The sequence below is a fragment of the Melanotaenia boesemani genome, chromosome 19, assembly GCF_017639745.1.
Source record: "Melanotaenia boesemani isolate fMelBoe1 chromosome 19, fMelBoe1.pri, whole genome shotgun sequence".
In the NCBI taxonomy this organism is placed as follows: domain Eukaryota; kingdom Metazoa; phylum Chordata; class Actinopteri; order Atheriniformes; family Melanotaeniidae; genus Melanotaenia; species Melanotaenia boesemani.
In genome coordinates this window covers 3,315,464-3,337,444 of record NC_055700.1, presented here as the reverse complement: position 1 = coordinate 3,337,444, position 21,981 = coordinate 3,315,464, and the positions used below count along the sequence as shown (strand labels likewise).

At 39.2% G+C, this 21,981-nt stretch overlaps 1 protein-coding gene across 3 annotated transcripts in view; it reads right to left on the bottom strand.

Moving 5' to 3' along the window:
• The window catches only part of ttc28 (tetratricopeptide repeat domain 28), a 147,228-nt gene that overhangs the window by 42,533 nt on the left and 82,714 nt on the right, over positions 1-21,981 (bottom strand). For all 3 annotated transcript variants that reach the window (XM_041969192.1, XM_041969193.1, XM_041969194.1), the window contains 5 exons: positions 19,962-20,234; positions 19,750-19,880; positions 4,025-4,246; positions 2,915-3,103; positions 2,725-2,821 (listed from right to left, as the gene is read on the bottom strand). In XM_041969192.1, coding sequence (XP_041825126.1) covers positions 2,725-2,821; positions 2,915-3,103; positions 4,025-4,246; positions 19,750-19,880; positions 19,962-20,234 — 912 coding nt within the window. The remainder of the gene's footprint in view (positions 1-2,724; positions 2,822-2,914; positions 3,104-4,024; positions 4,247-19,749; positions 19,881-19,961; positions 20,235-21,981) is intronic.

The following is a 21,981-nucleotide window of genomic DNA, read 5'->3' as shown; positions in this document are numbered from 1 at the left end:
CTCGGGAGGAAACTCAGAGTAAAGCAGCTGATTATGGAGCAAATCTAACAGGTGTAGTACATATAGAACCAGACAAACGTATGCTTTGAAACCTCAGATTACACTATTGTGCATTTGTTAGACAGAAGCTGCTGGAACTGTGCAGCTGGGCTGTCATCATTTTTTTTTCTCAGGATTTTTAAGGCAGGTCTAAAATCAGAAATCCATTATTTGCAGTAAATAAAGCGTTCAATAGTGACCCCAACATTTGAAGCTCATAAATAAACCCAATCTAATGCACTGGATTTAGACTAGCAGCTAGCTAGATAACAGTTCTCCCTTCCCTCTCCACCTTTAAGATTAGGCTTATGGCAGGTCTGGCTTGACCCTCATCCATCCCTTTAGTCCTGCTGCTATAAGCCGAGGCTGCTGGGGGACGTCCCATGATGCACTGGTCTCCTCTCTGCTCTCTTTACTGTCCATGTAGTAATATCTGACGTTGTTGTCATTCATTTATGTTTACCTTAGTCTTTCTCAGCAGGTATCCCTGGAATTAAAGTTATACTGCTTGTTGACCCAACTTTCCCGTCCTCTCCACCCTCAACCGGTCCAGGAAGATGGCCGTCCTTCCTGGTTCTGGTTCGGATGGAGGTTTTTCTTCTTGGTTATGATGGAGGTTTTCCTGCCTCTTAAAAGGGAGGTTTTCCTCTCCATTGTCTCCTCGTGGAGCTCAGGATGGAGGATTGGATCAAAGAGGTCCAGGTTATTCTATTAATCAAATGACTATCATGTACACAGTTATTATAAATTGGACTAATAGGAATCATATAATGAATTTGATTTAGCTGGATTATAAATGGTCTACATTGGGTTGAATTTAATTGGATTGTATCTTTAAAAGTGACCTCAGATGACTGTCAGGAATTGGTGAATTGATTTAAATAGAAAGGAAGCATGAATTTGTGCTATCTGTGTTTTGTGGACCAAAGCTAGCTCTTGTTATAACACCCAATCTTTTTAAATCCATTTCAGTACACCGAACAAAAAAGCCAGACACTGAGGAAACAAAAACCACGAAAAATACTTATAGGAAAATAAAACTAATAGATTTAATCACCTTTAAAGGAATCCTCCCTATCAGAGCTGTACCCACTCATACAGAGTGGTGAGCTGTCCACTCAGCGCTGGAGTCGGGTTCACCGCCTCTCAGATATCACTGCGGCCGCAGAAACCAAAACCTCCTTAATAAAACATGAGTGTTGATTGTCCAGAGAAGCACTGCTGCCGTCATGTGATAGGGCTAGGTTAGGTGAGGTGATCACATAATCTAAAGCTTGCATCCTTAAATTTACCAAATGAGCTCTCCAAGTCGTCGCATCTCCAAAATGGACAAACCTGCTGCTGATTTACTCACAGATTTATCACTAGTGCCTCAAAAGTGAAGTTATTGCTGCAGATCGATTCAGATTGAGTTGGCCAGGCTCTTCAGTCTATTGAGTCCTGGTGGTGACAGCAGTGACAGAGAGGGTCAATGTTAACAAGAGAACAGCAAAATGAGACATTCCAGCCTCCTGCACGTAAAAACCATGTCAGAGCCGTCCACTCCTTAACATAGAAACTCACAGTTAATCCATGTTTGAAAAGTTGACGTTTGGTTCCAGCAGTCAAATCTAACACAGAAAGAGTCTGTTTTTTTTTGTATTGAATCATAGGAATTGGTTATAACGAATATGGCGATTAGCTGCTTTATATGCTTTATATGACAGGTTTGGCATCCTTAATCTGGTTTTCTGCAGGGTTGATTTAAAATAAAAAAAAAATATTTTTTTTTTTTGCAAAAATAAAAAGAAAAAAGAATAAAAACAAAATTTCATCTAAAGAACCAAAATATGAAGAACTCCCCTTAGCAGCAGAGAAAGTCTGCACCTCATCTCTAAAGATAAAACCTGCTCTGAAACATAACAGAAGTCTCTTGCATTTGAAATGACAGACTACTATTGCTACTACTACTAAAACTACTACTACTACTACCACTACTAACACTACTACTATTAAGGTCTCAGACCCTCCAGTTTGTCTCCTTTCAACACCCCAACGTCCAGAAGTGACTCTTCATTTTCCCGTTGTCTAAATTTCACTAAAAACCAGCCGCGTCTTGTGTCTCTGAGGTTTATTCAATATTTAACTAATTGAATTAACTTATTTAAAAGCATGTTAAATGCAAACTTTTTTATTCAGAAGATGCACAAATTCTCATGTTGTTGGGCAGATGATAAACATGGTTCAAAACCAGTTATAAAACATTTTATCTCTGCGCTTCATAGTGCATCCTTACCGTGGGTTGCACAAAATCTAATCAAATCTAACCAAAATCTCCTCTAATATTTGAAAGATGCTGGATCTTTAAGATGTTGAGACATAGTTTTGACCAAGCAAAAGCCTGACTGCTGAATCAATAATATGAAACAATTTTACATAAAGAAAACAGCTTCAGATGCTTAATGTTGATGGTGCAACTCTAAAAGTGCTGGAGTTGATTCAGGAGAAACTGAACAGGACTTAAAAATTGCAGATCAACCCATTAGGATTAATGCAACATACAGCTTATCAGTTATTCTGTTTAGAGGGTAAGTCAGTCCTTAATATTTCAACGCAATGGTCAGGTCTGTGGAGTGTTGGAGGAAAGCCATCTGCAGCCACTGCTACCCTCAAACAGCATCCCACCCATATGACATGCAGCCTTACCCAAGTTAGAGGAAGCTCGACCCTGTGCCGCTCTGTCCTGCAGCTCCTGAGCGATCTCCAGCTGGTTCTGGTGGTACTGAAGTGCCCGCTCCAAGTCCTGAGTCAGAAAAATGATTACATCTTCATCAAATCATGATCCCTGAATGAGGATGTGCTGTTAAACGTTGTCTTTAAATCGGTTTAAACCAACCTGCATGCATCGGGCAGCGTGTCCCAGACCCGCGAACGCCCTCATCTCGATCGCTCTGTCTGGCAGCTCCTTCGCCAACTCCAGCACTCTCGTATGGTACGATATGGCCTTGTCAAAGTCCCGCTGCGAATGGTAGGCACTGCCCAGGTTGCTGTACGCTCGCGCCTCCTCTCGCCGGTTCTCCAAAGTCTGTCAGAGACATCACTGTTTTACTATTTGGTGTTTATAATCCAACATGTGTCCCAGCAACAACTTTAAATAATGAAAAAGAGGATTAAAAGTACTGAGGTATTAAAACAGACTGACAAAGAAATTCAGATGTTTTGTGTTAACAGATGGCATCCGTAATTTCTAAAGATTTTAGTCTCATCAGCAACTTTTATCCAGATAAAAACCCAATTCAACCCTTAACAAATGAAAGTGTTCAGAGTAAAATTTTCAGAGGGAGATGATGTTGGCTGCAGAGCTGCTGGTCAGCTCGCTGTCTTCTTCATGCAAAAAGTGTGCTTAAGTCTAAGAAATGTGCACATTTTTGTCCTTGTTGAGGTCAACATGTCTTTTACAGGAGCTTAAATGCAGACCAGTTTCATGAAGAGGAATGAAAATACAGGAAACCATCAAAAACACACTGAAAACAGTTTGTCATTTTCCCCATAAAGCCTTTCTCCATTATAGCTCAAAATTTAATAAGCAAATTGCTTTTTATTCAGAAAATGACTCATTATTTGCTACAATGCCTCCAAAAATCCACAAAGACAACAAAGCAGGATTTCCTAACTTACATTAAAGCACATTTGTGTGGACAAATTAGTTTTTTTTCCCACAATAACACAACAGTATATATAGTGTAGGCTTTGACACTACTACCAACTCTCACTTTGATCCAATCTTTTCAGATCTACAAATCCTTTAATGTTATCCATTTAGGCATCTTTTTAACTCGTAGGCTAATTGGACATGCTTCTTTTAGAAGCAGATGTGTGTGCTGAGCATCTGTCAGCAGGATGCTGAGTCAAAATAAACTAATATCTTGTTTAATCTACAATTCAGAGATTAATCTAAAGTTTAAAAGCAAAGTATGCACTGCATGATCTTAAAAGAGCTCTTTACCTTAGCGATGTCCAGGTGCTGCTCATGACACTGCACAGCGTTGGTGAAATCTCCCAGCGCGGTATAAACCGCACCCATGTCGCCCAGCTGACGGGCCTCGGAGAGCTGGCACTGGGTCTGTCGCGCCAGCAGCACACACTGTTTATGGCTGGCCAGGGCGTTGGGGTAGTCCCCGATGGCGGTGTATACATGGCCCAGACTGCTGAGGGCGCCGGACGCAGCCTAAAATCACACACATGTACAAAGTCAGCAGTCAGTACAAAAAACCATCCAAGTTTCCAGTAAAAATCCTTGAAGAGACACAAGCTGGCTGGTGGGTTGTGTAGACCAGAGATTCTCAAACCTTTTGAGACCAGGGACCCTTTGAAGGGGAGTAAATTAGCCAAGGACCGCCATCATAATCCTGACGCCAGTCAAAACATATTTACTGCCATCTGAACAATCACAAGGAACAATCACATTTTAATCTTTTTAACTTAGCATGATTTAATAACTCTAAAAAACTATTTTAAAGAGGGACATTTTTGTTTAAATTAACATTTGACTTCCCTGCATGTCACATATCTCAAAATTTTCACTGACCAGTAGCAGGACTGGAAAATAAACCTAGTTAAAAAGAAGAGGAGAGACATTGTAAAGCTTACTAAAGTGATTCAACTTTAAGATCATGATAATATTATTACTCTTTTTTTATTATTATTGGCATAAACTGAACAAAATAAAAAGATCATCTTTTGTCATTAAGCCTTGACAATAATACTTGTACAATAAACTTGATCAAAGCCTGATCACTCACAACAATAACTCGCTGAATTAGTGAGAAGGATGAGCCTGTGTGATCTATTCTTGGAGTAATGGATGATAAACTCTCAGATCCACCACTTTTAAACAATCCCTGTGTTTATTTTTCATGACTCAGAGAGGAAAGTGGGTGCGTAAAGGAAAGCAATGTTTGCATGGCCTTAGAAGTGAGTTTGGGACACTGATTGTGTACCGTAAGTTTTTGTGTGTGTGTGTGTGTGTGTGTCAGTGAACATTTCTACCAATGAGGATACGGATGACATTTCCTCATTATGGATGGGCAACAAACTTCTTTAGAAATCAGTTTTCTGGAGTCAAGAATGCTTTAGAGAGAATAAAAGGGAAGGAAAAGAAAAAGGAAAACTGACAGATTCCTTCTGACCCAAATGTAAATCCTTCCCCTGGAATATCTGCACATTTTGGATGCAGAAAGCTCATCTTTCACATCCTATTTACATCCCACTGTGAGGCTCAAAGCTGCACAGATCCTTCTTCTACAGACACACTCACTACGCTCCTGCCCACTAATTTCTAACCAATTTTAAGGTATTGATCAGTTTGTATCAAAGAAGTCAAAGCAAATATTTGTGAGATCTGAGTGGTAGATATACTGAGACAAAACCAACCCTTGTGTCTATGTGCACAAAACTCAACACATACAATACATACAATGAGCCACAATACATCTCCATTCACACCCTCCTCTACAGTACACCTTATTCCAGTACATATCACCATCAGACATAACAAACACCTCCAATCACACCCATACACTAGCTCCACAGTCAGAAGTCTCTGTCCAATACACCAAGTATCTTTAAAAAAAAAAAACACACAAAACTGTTTCCACAACAGAATTCACCTTCAGCTTTTAACATAGCACTTTTAAATGTTTGATCTCTTTTATACAAGACTTTTATCACTAATGATCTCATTTTAGATAACAAATTTGACTGTCTCTTTTTAACTGAAACCTGGTATTGATGCACCAGTTGGGGAGGTTAAAAAGGCGGAGGATTGAATTGCTCGTAGCTCAACTTGAACTCGGACAATTCCTTTAAATAATTGTTCTTCTTTCGAACATAAAAACTTGCAAACAAGTTTTTAAATCTTTTAAACTGTTTGGGTTTTAAACAGCATGTCACACAGCCAACTCACCACAGAGGAAACACCCTGGACTTGGTCACTTGCCACTGGTGTGTCCTCTGTTGCTGACCTCGCTAAATTTGTCAGGCCACTACTGTGTGTTTTTTAATATCACCAGTTTTACCTAATAGGCGGCTGTTTTAATAAACACAAACTTTAACAAGTCCTCCTTTTATCTCTACCAAATGTTGATTTCAGCATACCCGAAGAATTGTTCTAACCCAAGGAAACACTAGAGAATTTTATCCTGGTTGATGCAAAGATGCTTGGTCTAGTTTTCTCCAAACTAAACTCAACAACCTGCTTTTTAGACCCAATTCCCAAATCAAGTTTAAAAACATTTTATGGTTTCTTTGAGTTCGAGCTTTTAGACATTGTAAATTACTCTTTTCCCATCTAACTCGTCAGAGTCTGCCCATTTCTCTCTCTTGCCAGCACGGAGATGCTGATGCCCCTGTACGTTTTTAGGATAAATTTTAAGGTGCTTTTAGTTGATTATGAATGTCTTAATGGCTTAATGGTATTTGGTCTTCTTATTTATCAGACCTGAACTTTATTTTATACTTGTGTGTGTGAAGGTGTGTGTGTGTATACATATATGTATATATATATATATATATATATATATACAGTAGTAGCGGTTTAAAAGTTCCCATCCAAGCTGAAAGCCAGCCGAATACCTGCCGGCTTCCAGCCCAGTTCCATTCCAGTTCCAGCCAGCTGCCTTCCAACTTCCAGCCGCCAGAGAGGCCCCCTCCTTCTCCTGGGAGTGTCGATGTTTTAATCAAACTCCACCCATTCCTTGTAATATAGGGTAGACCCAGAAGATGGCGCTTCTCTCACAGACTTCTCATCGCCCGTAGTCTGTCAGATTTTATCTGAATTTACACTGACCGGCAGAGGCACCACTCAAAGCACCTCTGATGGCCAGTCACAATTCATAAAAATGCATAAAACTTAATACATAATCATCGTTTGACGTGGAATGTGAAATTGTAACATGCTTGTGCGCTGCCAATTGTTTTATTCAGAAATGAATGCTAGTAGGTTAATAAAACCTTTCAAATACTGGATCACAGCCCCTAGCTCTATTCTCAATAGGATGTATTTATCATACTGATTAATCTTTTAATATTAGCATTATTAACATAGACAAATCAGATTTGGATCAAGCAACACAGAATCTGTTTGAGGTAGCTAGGAAGGGTTATTTTATTCTCATATTATTTATTTCACCTCCATAAGAAGACAGGGCGACAGATAAAAGCCCCACGCAGGATCGGAGATAATTTCTTCCACTTCAATGTGTCTAATCGCGGGGGGACATCCAACACTCGCTGTGCTGCGACTTCCTGCTCGCCGGGAATCCCGATTACGTCACCCCTCCAGGTGGGCTATTCCCCGACACGCTCTGATTACCATTCCAAAAGGTACTGTATGCAGCCCCCAACTTGAACATGCGCCTTCTTCAACATTCGCACTTGCTCCAGAAAATTACCATCTCTTAGGCTCCTCCACCACCACTTTGACTGTGGATTGATACGTAAATGAGCCGCAATGAGGCAGCTGAACAAGTGACCCAGTTTTGTGATTGTTGCACATTGGGTAAGAGTGGTCAAACGAGTCCAGTTTGTGTTGTCATGCTACCAGAAATTCAGTAGGCTAGTCGGTCCTAATGCAGTGAATTTCCATGTTAATGTTGCCAAATTCAATAGCATAGCAAGAGATGAAAAAAGAAACAATGATATTTTCTTCAACATGTTAACCAAAATATTTACCTCTTAAAGCATAAACCAAGTATTTACAACAAGCAGTGTGCTTTTTAACGTTAACGTGTGCCATAGCCTACTGCACCGCTGTTCCTCCTTCCAAGTCTTCTTTTTTATTATATTGTTGTTTTATCATCTGAATATACTACAACAACACAGAGAAAATATATGAAAGTTTATTTTACGCTGGTATTTGCGCAGCAGAGTTTTCTGCCGCCGGATTTGTAGTCCAGGAACGGAGAACACAGCTGCTGCCAGGAAAGGTGGATTACATTTTGTTAAAGCACAGCAATCTCCGAGTAGCCTATTATACCCTCTCAGTGGCAAAATAAAACACACTGGTCTGGTTTAGTCTTCACTCTGAAATGGTTCAGTCAGAGGAATATAAAGCTGTTTTAAAAATGTTGAGCAAGCTTAAAATAAACATTCATAGGCTATCTATGTGTTTTAGATTAACACAATGATAAAACAACAATAGGCTATAATAATGGAAAAGAAGCGGTGCAGCATGGCAATGATGCGTTAATGGCTCGGGTCGCGGGTTAAACATCAGTCTGGTTCGGATTTAAATGGAATAAATACATTGGTGACGAGTCGGGTTCGGGAGTCATTCTAACGGGTTAGAGCAGGTATGCGTAGCAAAACAGAACCGTGCAGGACTCTGCTCTAAGCAGTTCGGACTTGGTTGACCTGGAACCATTTGACAATAAAATCTGGAGCCATCCTGCAACGCGCTCGCTTAGGCGTCCAGTTAAACCGTGTTTATTCAACCAGTCCCTACTTCATTGCATTCATTCTTTCCTCATAGCCTACGTGCACATTTTTTTCAAGATTGTTTATGTCAGTTTTGTTTTGGAAAATGAAAAAGGAGTCTTTGCGCAGAACTTATAACATTATTCTAATCTTGCCACTTGCCTATTTTATTATTGTGTATTTTTGTAATAACATGTAAATTCACTGCATAGGAACCAACTAGTCTACTGAATTTTGTGTGACAACACTAACAGAACTGTTTTGACAATGCAACAATTACAAAACTGCGGCTCATTTACTTATCAATCCATAGTCAAAGTGGTGGTGGAGGAGCCTTGGAGATGGTAATTTTATGGAGCAAGTGCGAATGTTGAGGAATTTAGCCTTTGTTCAAGTATATGCAGCCCACAACTTGGTATACCTTTCAGAATGATAATAAACAGAACAAGACACACCAAACCAGGAGCTAAGACCACGAAGTTCAGCATCATGCTTATCTATCTTTGGCGTTTTTACACCAACATTTTTATACACTGGATAATGATAATAATTATCGATTAAAGTCACGGATAAAACTGCTGTTGTTAAAACACACCCATCTCTTACAAAATCTAAAATGTAAAACAAAAAAAACAACAAACAAAAAATCTGGATCACTGTAGAAATATCTTTATTCATTGCTGATCATCTGGCCATTGAAGCGTTTTTATTTGGAATTGGGAACAAATATTTTCCACCCTGTTATATTCTGTTCCACTCTGTTATGTTCCATTCCACCCTGTTAGTAAGGTGTTTTTTAATTTTTTTTTTTTTTACTAAAAACATTGAGGACTGTGAACCTTGTTGCACCATATTAGGAAGTGAGGAACATTAAATTGATTTTGCTTTTCTGTTCCCAGGTCAAAAGGAATGTAATTATCTCTCATTTGAAATACTTGATTATGCTTTCCTTCTTGCCTTTGTGGAAACAGAAACGTGATAATCTCTCACTTGAAAGCAAGCTGGGCGTACAATAGTGTGATGACGATGAAAACTCACATGACCAATGCTCAAAGGGTACATGAAAATGTGAGAAATGGTCAAAAGCACAAATACCGTTTGTGGTGAGTGAAACTATACAGCACAGTCCACAAGGCTCTTTTCAAGCACACTCCTCCCCCCAAGGAGTATGCTTGAACAGCTAAGGGCAGGTAATGGCTGTGTTTACAAATGTAAAGGTGCTAATTGTTGGCCATTGAATTGTTAATTTCAAACCGGGCAGCCTTTTGGTTGTACTCTGGGCATGGTAGAGGGATAAGAAATCTCTGGGTTTTCTAGTGTTAAACACTGGAAGCGTCGCCAGCGGTCTTTTGATGACCGCCAGTCACGCTACCATGCTTATAGTGTATTAAAAACTAAACGGCTGAACCTGGTATTTTAGGACTTTTATTATATAGTTGTTGTCTATAGTTTTACCTGCTTACTTGTTTGGAAAAGTAAACACATCAATATTTACGAGCAGTTTAGCACGTCTAAACTTCCACAGAGCCGCTCAGGGAGACTCTTTCTCAGCCAAACTGTCGTATATCACGGCTATGGAGTTGTAATAAATGGCCGCCCTACTCTGCTTCTGATTGGCTGTAAGATCACAAACCCTGTGTGATGATAGGCTGCTGGTTCCTGTCATTCCTACCAGCCTTTGCGCATGTGCCTGCTTCAGACAGCGGGCAGGCAGCTGTCCCACCGCTGAGACACAGTTGTATGACGTTTTATCACGTTTTATCACTAGATCGCTATGAATAAAATCCAGGGACACTTCATTTCACAGTATAAACCATTTATTTACTTATCTACTTAGGATAATAGCACTTTGAGGCCTAATTCAGAATATAGGTTGGGCTGGGTCCGGACTTTTGTGATCCCTGCTTTACACATTATCAGTATTATGTTATTTTTACCTGCCGATATTACGTTATGATTTTGTCAATATTCAGTTATGCAGCAGCTGTATCAACCCCCACTGTGAATAACTTACGTTGCAGTCAAATGACCGCTGGCAGCGCTCCTCAGGATGTTTAGAAAGCTCGCTGCTAGTGACATTCACCACTTAGCCGACTTGAGGAGGTTGTGCTTTGCCTCATAACACCATTAGCTACACATGTCGGCTTTTTTGATACATTTATTTGACGCCATTTTCAAATCAAATCATTTTTTAAATGTTGGCAAAAATGCAACAAATGAGCGACACAGCTCATTATAAACTGTTTAGAGAGCAGCAAGATCAAATCACTGCTCCTCCCCGTGGACAAAAGAGGGATTGCAGCTGTTTTTTTACTTGGGCTGCTTAGGGGCAGAGCCTCGCTGACGACGTCATTGCGGGGGATTACATTACCCCCACAGACCTGTGAAGGATCGGCCAAGGATCAGTCAAGGACCAGTCAAGGACCAGTCAAGAACCAGTCAAGGACCCATCATGGAAACAGGGGAACTTTTAAACCGCTACTACTGTATATATGTATATATGATCACCATCGCTATTCACATTGTAAGATATGGGTCAATATCTCTCACCTAAATTCTAACATTGTGGCCATGCTGTAGCTCGTACACAACCCTGAATATCTCTGACTGAAATAGAGCAGCATTAATGTGTAAAAAGTCGACAGAAATAAATATGTTTCAGTTTAGCTAGGGCTCTAAGTGCAAGATACAACTGTTTAAAATCGCTGTTTTTAATATAGTGACTGCATGGGAACAGTTTCTTACAGGAAGACTACAAAGGAGACTTGTACAAATTATGAATAGCTCTTTATGCTCTGCTTATAAGATAAATCCAACACCACCCACACAGATTATGACTGGTGAAGGAATGGTTTTGGTTTGTGAAGTACAACTGGGATTTCAAATTCCACCTTCCTGAAGGTTGCACGTAATAGCTAATCCAGATGGCTGTAAGCCACACACAGCAGGCAACTACAGATTCTGGCCTTGTAGGGCATCTGTGGCATTTCCATTTTCTAATAAAGGAGCTATAATTTGTCTTAAAAGTCCCATAAATTAGAGACAAATCTGTAATAAAGTATTTGGCTATGACACAAATAAGCTTGTAGTTTAATTTATGTCTTGGCCTGAAAAAATCCCAATTTCTTTCTGCTTGGAATATATTTATATAATCATATATCAACATCTGGAATTATACAGTACCAGTCAAAGGTTTGGGCACACTTATCCACTGGATTAAACTGGAAAGTGTGTCCAAACTTTTGACTGATACTGTATAACAACATAAAAGTGCTGTGATTTAGTCATTTAGACGATCAGCTTTCAGTGCATGAGTGTGTCAGTTCTAATTGGTCTATTTCCATTCAAGCAGTTATCCAGTAAATGTGAGCGTGCAGCAGCATGTTGTGTTAAACATCTACATGTTTTAAAGAAAAGGGGGCTTAAGACAAGAGGTGCTATATTAACAATTTATTAAAAGTATTCAGATGGGGCTCATCCGAACTTATCTGCTTAGTTGTTGACATATTTCCATTTGTGTGTAATACTGTGCAACAGGTTGAACAGAATTTAGCTTCCATAATAGCACAAATTTAGCTTACTGAATTTAGCTAACTGCAATAACATAAAATGAGCTTAAAGACCACAAAACAACACCTTTATGTAAATAAGTATGGAAGTTGGTTGTGACAGAAATTTGTTAAGGGTTGGGTTGTTAACATTGTCATTTTTATCACTTTCCCCCTATTTTTAAGACATTAGTTATTATGTTTGTTGTCAAAATGGTGCATAAATTTGCTTGAAAGAAAAAAAAACTGCCCAGATAACATAAACAGTAATGGTGTTTTCTCCTAATCTCAGTCTGCCCATCAGAGCAACTTCAGCCTGTAAGATGTTCATGTAAACTAATATTTTAAGATTTTATATTAAACTTAAAATCGAAACGCAGATGTTTTTAAAAGTGATTTTCATTAGACGACGTTGTACTTGCAAAAGCAGTGACTGCCAGTAAGAATGTGGTCTTAACTGTTGTTTTTACAGTCTCTGATTCACTGCTGATAATAGAAAAAAGAAATTAGGTTTGATTTTTTAACTGCAATTAAAATTCTCCTTTGAAGAGATATTATTGTTCTTTGATAAAGCAAAGGTATTTCTTATCAGATTACATGAGTAAATGATGCTGCGATCAAAGATTTTAACTTTAATGAAAGCCCATAAAAGAAAAAGGTGAACTTGCAAAGCATAATATTTGATGTTTAGCCCTGTTTTTTGTAATTCTATTCCAGTTGTTTTACTTGTAAAGATAAAACTAAAATGCAGTAGCAGCTCATTTATTTGCCTACCTCTTCAGCACATGCTAATTTTTCCTTTCTACCAGCAGTGGCTGGGGATCATAATTCAGTAGCACATTAGATGTTTATTGCTTTAAAGTTATTGCACAATTTCAGCAAACAATATGTCTTTTGAGTGTTTTGAGAAAACTCCTGCTGCAGTTGATTACAGAAACATTCAGACACTGTGTTGGCTGGATAATCTGAGTCAACACCTCCACCAGCCGGCACCAGCAGTGCTGTTTCTTGGCACCAGTGATAATGACTCCAATCTGCTGGGTGATGTAATCTTCAATTAACTCTGTCCTGAAGTAAAGACTCGCTGTAAGAAAAATCTCTTTGATGCAATCACTATGACTGTAATCAAGTTAGAAGCTGTCTGAGAGCGAGACGCAGCAACACTACGAGTTCTTCACAGAAAACTGGGATACTGGAAAAGGGGCTGTGACTTCTTAATGAGATAGTTATGTTAATTATTTCTTTAAATCCAACATTTATAATTATTGTCTGCTAGTTAGAGGATTCAAAAGTGTGTTCAGAAGCATAAAATTGTGATGTTTAAGGAAGCTTTTTTGTATATTTTGGAGAATTAGTTGTGAAAACACAATATTATGATTCAAATCTACGTGTGAATCTGCTGTGATCAGATTATTAATTGATTTGCCAGTTAAAAAAAGATAATCTGAAAATTGTTTCAAACATCTACAACTGGAATATTTACTGATTTTTATTGCTTTACATGATACAATGATTTCTGTTACTTTTCATTACATGTTCTTAACTAAATCCACTAAAACAACCGTGTAAATTAGTGTTAGCTTAAAGTGGCAGCGTGAAAGAAAATCAAAGGTTGGTGACAGAAAAAATGTATATATCATTAAAAACTGGGTTTCTATTGGTATCTAATCACTTTACTTAAATACCTGAGGTTTTTAATGTCATAGAATGAGCCATTTATGGAGAAATTGTGGACCCACCTGTTGTGGGTTCACATATGTAGCTGCCATATTTCAGCCACCATCGGTCCTACAGTGGCTCTGAATGGACAAACAACTCTGTGTGTGAAGTGAGAACCTTCTGAACTTTAAAGACACTTTGCGTAAAACTCTACATTCTCAACTCGTGATGATGTTTTAATGTCTCTGTAAAGCACTTTGACTTGCTTTGCCTTTGAAGTCAGTAATTCTTACACACTGCACCTTTAAAACCTCGTACACTTTGTTCAAACGACCACTGGACAGATAATCCACATACCTCTAAATGAAACATTAATGAGCCTTAAAAGTTGTCACTGAAAACAGCCAAACTGACCGTTAGTAGAATTTACCTCTTCCCATTAGCACTCTGCTCTTTTCAGATGTTCATGTGTAGTCATGGGGGTTTTTCTGCATTCGCAAGAAGACAACGGCACACATCCACAGAATTCCCAAATCCCAGCTAAGTGACAGGAGCAAACACATTAAATCCAGTTGTCACTTCTCCACCAGAGATCGAGGCAGGAAACAGACATTTAATAAATGACGAGGAGGCCTCTGTGTGTACAGTCAACTGGCCAGACTAACATTTGATTTCCCTCAAGGACTCCAATCACGTTATGTCTGGGACTCCAACCTGCTGCACTGCACGTCTGCGTTGTTTGCCTCTGACTTTTCATATACTTGGAGAAGAGTGACTGATAAAAGAAAAATAAAAAATCTCAATCTGTTTATGCTGCACAAAAAACCCAAACAGCAGATCTCATAAGGAGAGCTCTGTCAGATAAAAACCTGATTAAAACAGGTGAAAACCGGCGTGTAAATCTAATGCATGAAAAGAGAGTAAGGGAAACGAGCAGAGTCAGAGAAATATTAGTGCTGACACTACATCCTCTGTGCTTAATAAAACCAGCGAGCAGGGATGCAGGGAGGTTGGAAAAGAGAGGATCAATCTCCAAAAATCACAAGGTTTTCAACCTCAGCGTGCTTTAAAGGAAGAGATGAGTTTTCCTGAGGAGCTCATGTTGGTCTTCCTCTGAGTGATGAGTGATGCTGCTGCATACAGAGGTGAGAAAGTGAGGACTGAGGTAAAACCTTGAGTTTTACATGGTGCATCCTCTGCAAACATCTGGACACATCCTGTAATGTCGCCATCATGGCATTTAACGTCTGAAATCTAATTCATTACAAGCAGAAAAGATTCTGTTTAAGATTATGTAAAAGAGAAAAGCCATAAATCCTCTGAAACTTCTGGGTGTTTTTGCTAATAAAAAGACAAAAAATTAAATCAGTGATTGCTGCCTTATAGCTTTGATTGCACAGCAGTTGCATTAGACTGAATTATATTATAAAGCCATTGTTTTTCTGTACCCAAACTGCAGGTTAAATATCAGCTCCCTGCAGGGTTTGGCTTTGTTTGGATGCACGCTGTCTGGAAACCTCATGCACTGCTCAAACAAACACATGCACCACAAGCAAAGCAAACACAGCGGGAGATATGGATTTCTGTTGATGACCACGTCTAAGTCGCCTCAGGCTGCACACCTGTGGAGGGTGAGCTCAGCAATCGGCTGTCAGCAACATGTCTGCTCCAAAAACACAGAAAACAGATAAAAACTGAACCTGGATGCAAAGCCTCTCTGAGCTCAAAATTCAAAACAATATGAAATAAATTTGATAGCACCTGTCAGTTTATGCTTTAGGTTGGTGTCAGTAGGAAACACACACAAGGGAGCATAGAAAAAAATTGCTTTCATTAAAATGAATTCTCTCAAACTCTCATTCGTCTTTTTGACAGGTGTTCGATCGGGTCCAGATCCAGGATAAAATCACTGCATGTGTGTGTTTGACTGCAAAACTGTGTCACATGTCACAATCCATGGTTGAAGACATGTAGGGAGGAACCAAACACAGGATTACAGGCTGGTGAAATTAACTGAGGCTATTCCAAATAATAATAATAATAATAATAATAATAATAATAATAATAATAATAATAATAATAATAATAATAATAATAATAATAATAATAATAGGCAGGAATTAAACTAACAGGTAAATAAATGACTGACTGAAAGGGGGCAAAGACTAAACTAAAGATGGAAATAATGACAGTGGCAAGAAAATGATGGACCAATGATCCAGTCCAGTTAGATAATATATTGATAACAAACAAGGAGCAGATCAGTAAATAAGAGCCAGACGTGACAGAGGAGCAGGAAGTAAATGATAACTAGAAAACAAACTAACACATAATAAAGCAAAGTATCAGGACTAAACAAGAACCTACAACAACACCATCGTCCGTTTTATCGGGTCCACCTTTCTACTACTGGGTTGGACCCTCCAGAACTGTCTTAATTCTTGTGACATGGTTTATTATCCTGCTGGAAGTAGCATCAGAAGATGCTCCACTGTGGTCATAAAGGGATGGACATGGTCAGCAACAATACTCAGGTAGGCTGTGCTCGTTAAACAAGGCCACGTTGGTACTAAGGGGCCCAAAGTGGACCAAGAAAATCAGTAGTTCCTAACTTTTTTTCCTCTGGGGCCCCCTTCATGCATTCTGCTCCACCCCCTGCTCCACCCCGTGCTGCAACCATACTTGGTTTTATGGTTTCAAAAGTGAGATTCTCACCATGAATACTGTGTTCTGGTTGAGTCCTGTCCTTTGATAAAGCCAAAGTTAAATGAACAACATGCAGTCTTACTTTTATCCATTAAAATAGGGAGAAATTGTGACATTAAGCACAATGGCTGTAATGTTCAAAGAACAGGGAACCCTGTGCTACCCCACAAGTGGGTCCCGGACCCCAGGTTGGGAACCACTGCCCCACATGATTACATCCAGTTTTAATCATATCATTCCAATTTTCGCCTCACTTCAGTTCAGCCCCATCCTGCATAAAAACTCTTACTGCGCCCCATCAACCACCACATCATCTCTGTTCCCAGAATGCAGGCCTCTTTGTGGTACCATGGATTTCAAAGACCAGAACGGGAGGTAGAGCCTTTAGTTTTTAGGTCCCTCTGTTGTTCAGCTAGCTGCAGGTTTGTGTGTCCCGCACACACAAAACTCAAGTTTTAAGTAAAACTTAAAAATCTATTTGAGAGCTTTCTTATTTTAGATATGGTTTTATGTATCCTTGCTTTAATAATTATCTATTTTATTACCATTTATTATTGTAATGTGCTTTAATTCTTTTCATCTCTCTAATCTTATTGTTTTGATTGTTTTCTCTACAAAGCCTGAAGATGGTTGTGTGTGAAAACCACAGTAAAGACCACCAACCATGCCACAGTGAAAGCCTCTAAAATCCCCTTTCTTACCCATTCTGAGGCTCTTACACAGTAATTGTTGCTCTAATGAAAATAAAATTCCTGTTTCTGCATTTGATTAACGCAACGAACAAGAAAGCATCTTCATCTGATTTTGTTAAGTTTTTCTCATTTATTTCTTTTATGCATTCAAAGTGAGAGATTTCTGAATGAACCTGCATATGACCTGAAATAAAGATGCCAACCTCCCCAACCCTGAGCCCAGCCAGCAGTCACACATTTCTGTTTACTAACTAAAATCCAGTGCCATCAACATCGAAGGCTAACCAACATCAAACATCACGGATCACCACACAGTCACCAACTCAGTGAGACAACCGAATGTACACCCACGCTACACCATGTACTGGCAAAGCAGCACACAAACATATGGGAGCAGTTAAACAAAGGTACACACACACAAACAACCTGACAGCTTTACTTTTTGCTTTGAGACGTAACGGGAGGTCAAACTGTAATCTGTAACAGCGATCTGATTAACTACAGTTTTCCCGGCTGTCCAGGGTGTTTCAGAGGAACACCACCGAGGTAAATGTGGCCTGAGGCAAAGAAAAGTGCTTCCTAGAAAACCTGAGAGTGTGTCTGAGCAGTTTGGGGAGAGAACCGAAGATAAACGAGTGCAAAGGAGGTTTTTCTCTATTTTCATTTGGGTTGTGGGGACAATGCAGTTTTAGCTTTCTGGACAAGTTTACTGTTTGCTGATGAGAGCAGATAAACACAAATAGAAGCCATCGTGTTAATTTAACTCACGACTCAGACCCTCTTGTAGAATCAGAAAGCTGCTGTAAAATTAATGTTTGTCTCTTTTCTAAATAAAAAGACTTCCAGCTGGTTACATGGTAAAAACAGTGCATTCAGTATTACAATCTGCCTTTTCTCTAGCTGTTATCACACATGCCACATTAACTTTTAAGGCATGTTTTCAGAGAGGTGCATGTTAGAACGTTAATATCTGCAATATTTTTACAGTAAAGTCCAGTTAAAATACGGCCGAAATGAGGCAAATTCACCTTTCAATGAAGAACTCCTGACAAATTAGTGTCTTTAGTCATTTGAAAGTAAACCAAAAATGAGGATCAGTTTGTGTAAAAACTGCCTCCCCTCCGTGGTCCAGCAGCTTCCCCGTGGCATTCAGGTTTATAAACAGTAAGCAGCACAGAGTTGGCCAGGTGCAGGGCTGGCAGGTGGAATACCTGTTTTTATCCTTTTTTAGTATCTGCTATTTCTTTCTTTTATCTTGCTTTTATCTACTGTGGGTGTTCTGGGCTTTTAGAGGAACAAATTTCATTCTTTATGTAAATCGGGTGTTAATAAGAAGAATGACTATAAATAACTTTTATTAATAAAAACAATGGATTAGATTTATATAGCGCTTTTCAAGGCAGCCAAAGCGCTTTGCATTGTGTCCATTATTCATTCATACTTGGTGATGGTGGCTACACGTGTAGCCACAGCTGGAGCAGACTGATGGAAATAAGCAAATCCACACCAACAGCCTCTCCAACCTCCACCAAACATTCATACACCAGCGATGCCGACACCGGAGGCAAGGAGGATGAATGTCTTGCCCAAGGACACAATGACAGATGACTGGAGGAGTGGGAATCGAACCACCGACATTCGGATTATTGGACAATCGGTCATGAGCACTGAAGTGGTCTTTAGTTCTCGGAGGGGTGATGACCGCCTTCTGCAATGAGAAACATTTTGGATTTTCCAGCTGAAGGCCAGGATCCTGGCCTCAACGAGGAACCTGATTATTCTCTTTTTATAATTAGCCTGTCTTTGTTTGGCAGGGATCTGTACGTGGTTGCAGGTTCTGTCAGATATAATGCTTTGATGTTAGTGACTGACTGTTATTTTGTGTGTGTGTGTTTTTTCTGTTTCCTCTTATTTGGGTTAATGTGCTCATGATGTCACTTCTTAGTATTACCTATGTGGGTTTCACCTGTGTTCTCATGACTGATTGGTCACCCTGATGAAGGCAGTGTGCTGCAAGGCGTAGGTACATTTTTTACTTTTCCCATGCATTAGCCACTTTTAATAAAGGCTTTTAAAACTTTGGACCTCGAGAGTTCCCTGGTCACCTTTTTCTTTCTTTGTCACATCATTACTCCTGAATCAAAGAGCACCTTGAAGGTTTTTTTTTTAGACAAATAAAGTTAATTTAACAAATAAAATGTAACTAATAACAGTTGATTTCCAACAGATACTTTAAAACAAAACAAAAGAACCTAACTAATTATATTTTCTTTAACCATTTTTTAAACACTGTCCACCACCGTAAACTGTATCAAGGGCCCGCATCCATTTAGACGAGGAGTTCATTTTAAATTGTATCGCCATTGTCAAGCACCAACATAAAAATAGCAGCTTAAGTCACTTTACCAGTGACTTTGTTTTACCATTTTATTGACATCAACACACCACACAACTCCATAACAAACCATTGTAATCTACAAACCAAAAATAGAACAATATTTATGGGATAAAAATGAAAAGAACGTAAAAATAACCTGTATTTTACACCAAAGTCCACCAGCTTTTCAACCACAGAAGCAGAACAAGACCAAGCCCCAAATCCAGCATGTTTCCTCATCAGTGCAGTTATTTACACAAACATGCCAACGTACCTCCCTGTCCTTGAGCTTCATGGCCAGGACTAACTGCTTTCTGTGATTGGCCAGTGCTTCTCTGTAATTGCTTTTAGAGAAGAAGGCCGAGCCGAGGTTCCCATGAGCACGGCATTCTCCTGACTGGTCACCTGTGGATGAGACATGCAGTGTTGTATGAACTGCGGTTGCATTTTCACACATCACACACAGTCACCTCCTCCTTTCCATACCTAAGGTCTTCGTCACCTCCAGGTCCTGCTGCATGTAAGCCATACTCTTCTCCACGTTGCCAAGAGACCAGTACGCAGAACTCAGAGCAGAGAAGACCGACCCGCGCAGCTTTAAGGAACATGTGCCGATCTTTAGCCCCGCCTCCAGCACTACCACTGAAGCTCCATGGAAACCGTGGGTCAGCAGCTCCTGGCCAATGACGGACACGACCACGAATGGACTCTTGTCCAGCTTCATCTTCTGCAGTTGTTGGTAGGTGGACTCAAGAGAGTCTGCAAAGGAGAGACAAACACACCGCTGAAGGTGATGCTGCAAACGTGAATGTGGTCATTATGTTGTGTGTTTGCTCTGATTAAATAAATCCCTCTAATCAGAGGTCAAAATGTCTGGGAAACGGAAGTATTGTTTCTGACTAATGCCCAGCTTTTGCGTCATTTCAGATATATTTCAGATATAACAGGTAAGAAAATTTACCATGTCTCAGCTTTAAATGCTCCAGGCTGCAGAACTGTACTAAATACTGACCCACTGCTCATTTTATCGTTTCTCCTCCCAGCAGCCACACTTCACTGCAATCTTTTAAAGCAGCCTTGATCAACAGTTCTTCAGATTTCAGTTTTTCTTTTTTTTTTATTTTATAACTCTTTTTATTAAATATTAAATGCTTAAACAAGACATTTTATGCTGTGATGACCCCCCACGCTGAGTGGTGCACTAACTGGCATCCTGTATAACCCAAACTGGCCATTAAAGGCTCCTAATTCAAGGGATGAACCAGCTTTGTTTCAATGAGTAACACAACTATTTTAAATGGGATCCTAAGGCTCTTTGGGCCTCATTCACAGTTTTTTCTTTTTTTTTTTTACCCAAACTTCAGTCACAAAAACAATTTTTCCTCCCACATCAGCTGGCCTTAATTTGCAAGCAAACACCCAGAAATACCTTTAAAAAAATCATATGTGCATATAAATATATTGTAAAAAAGCTCTTGTTCTCACACATCTGTGAGAAATAATCCTTCTATGCATGAGTCTTGTCTTAATTTTTGCAGCCAGCACACATATGTCAGCAGAACACATCCAGAATATCCATGAGATGAGATGAGATGAGATGAGATGAGATGAGATGAGATGAGATGAGATGAGATGAGATGAGATGAGATGAGATGAGATGAGATGAGATGAGATGAGATGAGATGAGATGAGATGAGATGAGATGAGATGAGATGAGATGAGATGAGATAAATTAATCCTGGAGGAAATTATTGACACCGGCAGCTCCTGCACACCATAAAAATGTTCATACAATACATAATTGTAATAAAATAAGAAAATGCTATTGCTAAAATTCCATAAATAGATAGATTTTGAAAACTGTTACTGAGGTAAAACGTAATAATAATCCTCCATAATCCTTCAATAGACACGTTACTACTGGTTTCATTAAAGACAGAAATAAACAAACTTGATCAGCTGTGCAGCTAAGCTCAGCTAAACTAAGCTTTAGCGGATCTTGAATGTTTGCTCAGGCGTTCACAGCCTGTTAAATAAAGACACAATTTTAATGCAGTTTTTGGAACTTTAAAACTCTCCTGCAATAATTAGTGAAAAACATTACCACATACAATATTTTACTTCTGCAGACATGTGCAGCGATGCTTTTCTTTATTTACAGGGTTAGACTTTTTATTTCTTTATTTTTGGAGAAAGTATGTTTGCATAAATATATTATATTATATATAAAGATATTTAAAGGCATTTAAAAGTGTTAAACTTATCTGTGATGTTAAAAGATTATTAAGGATTGAATAGAGGTTTGTAAAATGAGGTGGACCCTGCTGATGGTGTTTAACTAACACTGTATTGTGCAGCCTGCAGATCCTGCAGATAGTTTGCCGACACCTTCCCTTCCTTCTGCCAGAGTTTTGTAACATGAAACATCTTTTGATTTAATCCCAAATTAGCTAAAAAATTGCAGTTGAACCCATTTGCATTTTCAGTCTTCCAGTACATAAAAAAA